At 35.1% G+C, this 8,372-nt stretch overlaps 1 protein-coding gene across 1 annotated transcript; it reads right to left on the reverse strand.

Annotated features, from left to right (window-relative positions):
- Positions 1-3,844: 3,844 nt before the first annotated feature.
- LOC133206349 (uncharacterized) lies at positions 3,845-7,928 on the reverse strand (the record flags this gene model as incomplete). Its single annotated transcript, XM_061342301.1, has 7 exons — positions 3,845-5,237; positions 5,409-5,574; positions 5,705-5,725; positions 5,852-6,031; positions 6,884-6,991; positions 7,229-7,373; positions 7,758-7,928. Coding segments are annotated over 7 exons (1,653 nt in total), but the record flags the coding sequence as incomplete, so codon positions are not given.
- Positions 7,929-8,372: the final 444 nt, after the last annotated feature.

The raw sequence follows: 8,372 nt of genomic DNA on the forward strand, positions 1-8,372 counted from the left end.
TGCATCGCAAAATTTCAATTTTCAATTTTGCCAAAAATACTATTGAAAACCTTTTTCCCACTGATATTATTTTTTGAACTGAAAGATGAAATATTCCTGGATTTAGTTATGAGTGAATTACAGATCAATTGAAAATTTATTAGAATTCACAGTTCTTTGTTTTCAACCTACATTCAATAGTTTATAAAAGGAAATTCAAGAACACAGACCATAACGATATTTTAGTAAACAGGTTATTTTCAAACAAATCTTCCTTTACATCAATCCATATGGATAACATTAATATCATTTTCAAAAAAATATTCCTTACATTCGATGTACCGCCTATTTATAAAATACTGCATGGTTTTCTGGTGGACTGCCTCTTAAAAGAGGGACCAAATATTAAAAAAAAAATTATTGATCAAAAGTCAACATTTCCAACATTCCAATTAAAAAAGACATTTCTATGTGGACATATACAGCGATTATTACATTTTGCGTCGAGAGTAATTTAAGGCAATACGTTATATCTACATTCCACATTTATTTTGCTTATACATGTAAAGTGTGTGAAAAACGACGGCATTCAAAACACCATAACACAGACGGGGATCAATAGGTAAAAGTATGCATTTTATTTTGACGTCACAAACGTTCAAACGCTATGCAAGTGCAACGCCAAAAGCAAAAAACAAAATTCACGCTCACATTGAACAGAAGCTGTCGCGATAGCTCTTCCATTGTAACTTACCCGAAGGATAATAAAGGGATTTAAAAATATAAATCACATTTGTAGTTTAGACAAGGAGTTTAAAAATGTAAATATAAGCATTGAATCATTACGTTAACGCGCGTTACTTAATTTGTTTGCACATACCGTTGCAGTTATGAGACTACATCTTTAAAAATAAAAAATAAACTTAAATATTTACATTCCACATGTATTTTGCTTCTAATATGTGTGGAGAGCTTCGGCATTCAATACACCATAACCACAGGCACTTGGGGGATGGACCCCCTTTTCCTTTTTTTCTTTTTAAATCTGGGATCGACACACCTTTTTCCTATGTTTTTATTCTAATACGCACTATATGTTATCGATAATGTAATCCTTTTGTCTCAATAAGCTGTTTTTAAATATTTAAATATAACATTTTCGAATTTCGACTGATACATAAAAAGAGAGAAGGCTTGCAACTCTTTTCTTTTCTCGTCATCCTCCTCACCTCGCTTAAACTTCGCGTGATTATTCATCGAAAGCATAATAAAACATGGAATATGCATACATCAATTAATTTGTTACACATTAATCTTCCTTTTCATATTTCCATTTCATTTTTAAGTGCCACCGATTTGATAAATATTTCGATTTAATCACTAGCATCTAGGGTAAATTTTGTTGGTGTGCACCAGCTGAGACAAAAGGATTACATTATCGATAACATAAAGTGCATATTAGAATACAAAAATAGGAAAAAGGTGTGTCGATCCCAGATTTAAAAAGAAAAAAAAATGGGGAAAAAAGGGGGGTGTCCATCCCCCAAGTGCTCTATCCAGAGTTGTCTTCCGCTACGCTACAAACAGCGTAGCGGGAACGACAACTCTGGATAGAGAATGGGACAAAAGGTTAAGTCACGAGTCTTAGTTTGACTTCACAAACACTTGACGCCGTGCGAGTCCAACGTCATAAGCATCAAAATTCACACTGACACTGACGAGTAGCTGTTGGATTTGCAGATAAGGAACTGAGACACAAAAATGTAAATATAAGCACAAGGTTTATTATTCTTCCTCTCCATCACTCATGGCTTCATTCATTCCAATTTGCTCGTGGTGGAGAGAGGAACAAAGCGTATTGTTTTGCTTTATTGCGTTTTTTAGTGGGGGAATGGACAGTTTTAATATTTCCATTAGAGGAAATCATTGACAAAGCTGACTTCAAAATTTATCTTTTGTCAACTCGCTCTTTTATTGAAAAGCAATTTTTTAAGGAACATAATGACAGTCCAAAGGTTCCAATAATCTCTGGTAAAATGCACACCATGCGAAGAGTTACAAGCGGATAGGAGTCCTTGAACAGCTACGACGATGTCTTTACTTCAATATCTTTTCATAAGTTTTGAAATGCGACTCCACCCCACCCCACCCCCCACCCCCTACACACACATACACAAACAAAATTTAACTTTACACTTTTGTATCTTGGCCCCGGGTTCACAAAACATCTTAAACTTATAAATATCTTATGAGTGATTGAAAATGTGTCAAAAGTCGGAATTTAATTTCATGATCCTATGGCCAGGTATTTGTACAAGCATAGATTTTGTTTCTCGTTCAACAGAAAATAATAATTACTGTAGATCACAAAATTTTCGCGACACCTTATTTTCGCGAGAATATGTTTGGTATTTATAAGCCAGACAAAATTTTCACGAATTCTGAGTATTGCTATATATAACCTATACTAAGTAACAAAAATATACTCGTGAATGGAATTTTCGCGAGCAGACCGTCTCGCGTAAATACGCGAAAATAAAGTTCTCGCGAAAAAAAGTGATTTACAGTAATTGGCGAAAGTTTGATGTGACGCTTATGTGAAAATTGAATCTTAATTTTTTTCTCCATTCTGATAAAATTTTAAAAAGTTTTTTTTAATAGGAGAAAGGGTTCGTATTACTGTGAAAGAAAGTTTCCCTATAAAATCCAAAGGTTAGTCAACTGTCTTGTAAATTTGCATTTTTTCATCTGTAATTAATTAGATATTACTCTGCCATATCGATTTGCAATGATACACCAATCGGCTGACCATTCCATAAAGATAGAGACTCCATGGAATCTTGTCTGTCTGTCTGTTCGTCTGACTGTATAGTGCATATATGTAAACATCAATTTGATAAACAGCTATAACACCTAATATGAATTCTTATTTTTTTATTAAGTAAACTTAAGTTTTTAATGTATTATGTAATAAGTTATAACAAAGTTAAACAAGAGGCCCATGGGCCACAACGCTCACCCAAGTCAATATAGCCCTGCTGTTCTTCATCAGCAATTTTTTTTTCTATTATATGTATTCCTATGTAAAATTGTGATCCCCCATTGTGGCCCCACACTTCCAAAGGAGGGTCATAATTTGAACAAACTTGAATCTACAAGTTACCTGAGGATGTTTCCATATCAATATTGACTAATCATAACATCGCTGTTCTTGCGAAGATTTTTTTCCCTCTACTTTCCTATGTAAAACTTTGATTCACTATTTTGCCCCACCTACCCTACTGATCATGATTCGAACAAACTTGAATCTACACTTATAATGAAGGTTTCACATAAGTTTCAATTTTTCTGGCGCAGTAGCTCTTGAGAAGATTTTATAAAGATGCCACAAAATTTTCACTAAATAAATTCTTAAATATCTCCCCTTGAAAGACAGCGTGGCCCTTCATTTAAACAAAATTTAATCTGCTTTGGTTCTAGAAAAGAAGCTGAAAATTTGAAAAGTTTACAGGCGGACAACAGACAAAATGTGATCAGAAAAGTTTACTTGAGCTTTAAGCTCAGGTGAGCTATACAGCGTTACCAAACATCTCCTATTGATATGAGCTTCAGTAAAAATCATTAACTGAAGACTTCACCAAAGCCCCAGATTATTAATCTTTTTAATCCGATTTGTAAACTGCTGCACTGATATACATGTATGCATACTGATATTGTAAGTCCAACAATCACAATCATTTTCCATGTTTGAATTTGATAAAACTTCATGTATAAAGACTAGTGAACTTCTTTATAATGTTACTGGGACCATGAGATTACAGTATTAAAAAAACCTTCTTTTTTATACATGTACATCTTTTTGGAATTCAAACAACAATTATTTTGTATTTTTATCAAAACGGATATCCAGGTTCATGTAATAAATTTTAAAAGCACTTAAATAAATCATCTTGTTCTAATATTGATAGTAGTGGATTTCCCTGCTTGACAATTTGTTATACGCATTATCTAGCCGCACATCTTGTCTGAAAATATGTTTGACGGTCTAAGATTCATGCCCAGGATGGCTTTGAACCAGTTGTAGAAATGTTTTGTTATGCTAGTAGCACAGAAAATGAAATTTTGAAATGGCAGCTTTAAATACGGAGACGTGTCCAGTTCATTTGTGTTGTTGTGCGCTATAAACACAACTGAACTTCATTATCTCGAACTTCGATATCTTGATGTATACACTCTTTCGACTGCATGAAACTCAGCTCTCTGGTCGTCCATCCCATTTTTAGACCATATGAGCTACAGATCTACAGCTATTTGATCTCATGACATTCTACATTCATCTGTCCAACTTGAAATGATGGGTGAAAACATACAAATATACTAGTAGCTGAAACACAAACTAAAAAAACGCAGCATCATCGCCATCAGCACCGAATGGATACCCGCCTTTTCCACCTCCTGGTCCGTCATACGGCATATCTACGGAGGCATCGTCACCCACCTGAAATCGAGGCGCAGGTGGCGGATGCCTGAAATTGTCATCGTTATCATCATCATCATCTAAATAAAGATCAACCCCAGAAACATTCCTATTGAACCTTTTGTCCAATACTGGAGGTGCCGCGGGAGGTACCCGGGGGTTATTCTTCTTAAAGTCTGGGTTTGAATTCTTGCCCGGATGTTTATTGGCAAGCCAAATATCACGTGCCGTCACATTTCCCTTATTATCATCATCGTCTTCTTCTTCACAGTAACCTTCGTCATCGAAGTTCATAGGTGTCACTGTATTATTATTTTTCTTTGCACGAGCTTTTAAAGCTGCTATTGTTGCAGCAGCCTTTCCTGTTCCCTTGAAAAGATTACCTCGTGGATTTTCTCTCCCTGAATTTCCTCTGTGATCCGGGTCCCCATAGGGATCCTCCTCGTCGTCCTGGAAATTGTTATTACTTCCTCTTCCGGGCATTCTTCTCATTGGGATACCCATCGGGCCTTTTCTTTTTCCTCCATCGTAATCATTTCCATCATCATCTGGGTTATCATCGTCATCATCCGGGCCATTGGGGTTTCCTCTTCCATATTTCTTTCCTCTTTCATTGTCATTATAATCGGTGCCATCGTCATCATCTGGCCCATCTTCGCCTCCTCCGCCTTTCCCTTTTCTGTTGTTTTTAAATTTATTCATAGCATAGACAACTTTGACCTTTTCTCTAAAATGCACGACATCACGTGTATTTGTAGTGTTGTTATTCTGGGTGTCATTTCTGCCAAAGAAGATAAAAAAAAAAAAATGAAAACTTTGAGCATAATTATATAGTCGTTCAATATTAAAAAAAACACTTAAAAGATATGAAAATGAAATGATTTTATTTATTTTTTTTTTACTTAGTATAATCAATTCACTTCCTCTTCCAATTTTGAGAACAACCACGTACCCTTTATCAGAACAGCATCCCTTGAGACAACACGCACACATGAACATCAACATCAGGAGAAACAGCACGGCTATTGTACCAACGTACACTGTACACGGCATGGACTCCCAGGAAAAAACCAGAACATCTGGTACCGCTTCATAGCAATAGTACTTCGTTACTTCATCTGAAATACAAAATAAAAGAGATTCTATGAAAACTCCGTCATAAAAAAAATATCTAGAAAAAATTCTCATTGGTAAGCGTTTATCATATATTTTTGTTTTCTAAATAATAAAAGAAACTCTTCTACTTGCCTGGCGCTTTGGTTGTTGGGCCTGAAACGAAATATACAACAATGAACTTAGTGGGAAGATTTTGCTGCAACACAAACGTTTCTTGTACTTAATTATAATTTACATGTATATTACGAATCTGCGACAGACAAACTTGTTGATTCTTACCCATAGTTTTCTCGGGACATGAAGTACGTGGTCCGTCCCCAACTACAGTGTAGGGTAAAACGCTGATGACGTACCACGTGTCATATTCCAAACCGGTGATGGTATGAGAAAAGGTAGAGTTCGAAACCAAAATCTCTTGTGGAAATTGACTAAGATATGCATGGTAAATGATTTTGTAACCTATAAAATCCAAGATCAATTTCGTGTAGTGTATTTCATATTTGGATGGTTTACTCGAAGAAGACTTTGATGACAAACTAACAACTAAACTTTATGATCAACTCTATGACTTAAACCCGGCCCTTTTTTTTTAACGCAATATACATGTAACATTATCAAATGCATATGGAATTTATGGCTCAGTTGATTCGATATGCAATAGCGTGTTCTACGTATGAACAATTTCTAATAAGGCAGGCTATTGACAAATAAGTTGATGATACAAGGGTATCAACAATAAAGTTCAAAGTCAACATTTCGCAAAGTCTATGGTCGATATGACCTTATTGCAAATACAATCGTCATTAGGTCGAATGTTGACTGACGTCTTTCAAATAAAATGTTGAGCCATTATATTCTTACTAAATTGTCTACGGATTTCTCCGTTTACCCGATCATGACAAAGGTCACACGGCAGATGTGACCGGTCGACATGGGATGCTGACTCCTTCATGACACCTAATTCCACCTCTGATGTTTTCAGCGGTCTGTGTTTTGCTCACAATCCTAGTTGTTTGCATGGACTTTGAGCATGATTACTGTTCGAAATCTTCACATTACCAGATGTGTCATATATACATCGGTATATCATTTGTCTTCGTCGCGATTTTACCCCTTTTGTTATTTTAAGTCATTACTTTTGATTTAAGAAATATTTTATTCATCGTCAATCACAAAGTCACCAGCGATAAATATGATGAAAAAAGAAAATAAAAGAGTGAGAGAGAGAAAATTTTTAAAAAGTTTTTGGCCTTCGCTATTTCGCAACTTTCAAACCTGGTTTTTGCGTCAAAATTTCATTGATAGACTTACCCACCAAGATTCCATTATGATGGTATCGCTCTGGTTCCGTCCAAACTACGGCTATTTCTGTGTACGACATTCTTGTTGAGTTTACTGATGGCGGTCCACCATCAGGCGCTGTCGTTGAAAAAGTTAAAGATCATATATACATATATTTTAAATTATTTACGCTCTCCATTTACAGTATTTCCCAATTTGTTTTATTTTCTCTATTTCAAAAATTATATACTAGATAAGATGCAATATATTTGTTCATGATTTTTAAATTTTTAAAGTTGTTCTGCATTTATAAGTGGTTTTCCAGCATGCTTTTCGAACACTCTTAAATAAAAATAAACTTAATATTTAACTGACCATCTTCAAGAGTTCTGCATTCTGTGGTTACATCATTATCGTTACCGCTGGCTGTGTACGAGTGCATTGTTAGCCTATACTCTGCGTACTTTCCTATACTGTAATACGTGTAATTTTCGACGTACACACTTCCTGTATCCACTTGCTGAAAATAAGTAAAAATGTAATGGTACATTTTTAGATCTAGAAATGCAGAAATGAATATAAGATTATTATTCGAATGTGAAATTAATTACAGTGAAATCTGTCTAGTCCGACAAATTTTGTGTTGGAATAGACAGGATGTCGGATTGCACAGTGTGAAGAACATGGGAATTATTAGAGTTGGGAATGAAAATGAATGTCGGAATTCACAGTGAAACGGATAGCACAGGTGTCGGATAAGACAGTTGCCACTGTACTAGCAATTGTAGTTAATGATCCCATTTTCAATGTAAGATAGAAAATAATCAATTCAACATAACTTGGAATTTTGATTCACTTCATCAAAAGTTGTGATTCAACTTTTTAAAGGAAATCATATTCTTACTGGAAAGTTTTCCACTTTGATATTGTCTATCCTTTCGAGGTTTAGATGGTATCCGTTAACAGTGAACAGTCCATTGGCAGGAATTGTCCAAGAAAACATTAAAGTCGTGGAATTGATTGGTGTACAAGACAGGTTTGTAGGCTCATCTAAAATACAGAAGGAACGGTTACCTTAAAATATTTTTTAAAGTCTATCCATTGTGTTTTTCCCCGTTATAAATTAATACATATAACAGGTTATATTTCAACGTATTCTGATTGTACACACAAGTACTCTGAAGTTGACATTAAAAAGATGCTTGAGTTTCTGATTGACAATATCTATGTGGTTTTTGGAGACCAGGTCTTCCAACAATCTATTGGAATTCTTATGGATACCAATTGCGCCCCGTTATTAGCAGACCTTTTTTTGTATTCATATGAAGCAGAATTTGTCCAAAATCTTGTACGTGAAAAGAAGAAAACACTTGCTGTGGCGTTCAACTCGACATTTAGATATATCGACGACGTATTGTCAATTAACAATGGCTATTTTCATTCTTATGTCGATACGATATATCCTGGTGAACTTGAGATAAAAGATACCACAGAGTCTGACACACCTGTTTCATATTTG

Source organism: Saccostrea echinata, unplaced genomic scaffold (assembly GCF_033153115.1).
Source record: "Saccostrea echinata isolate AGI-Se365-2 ecotype Australia unplaced genomic scaffold, CSIRO_AGI_Sech_v1 ptg000054l, whole genome shotgun sequence".
Classification (NCBI taxonomy): Eukaryota; Metazoa; Mollusca; class Bivalvia; order Ostreida; family Ostreidae; genus Saccostrea; species Saccostrea echinata.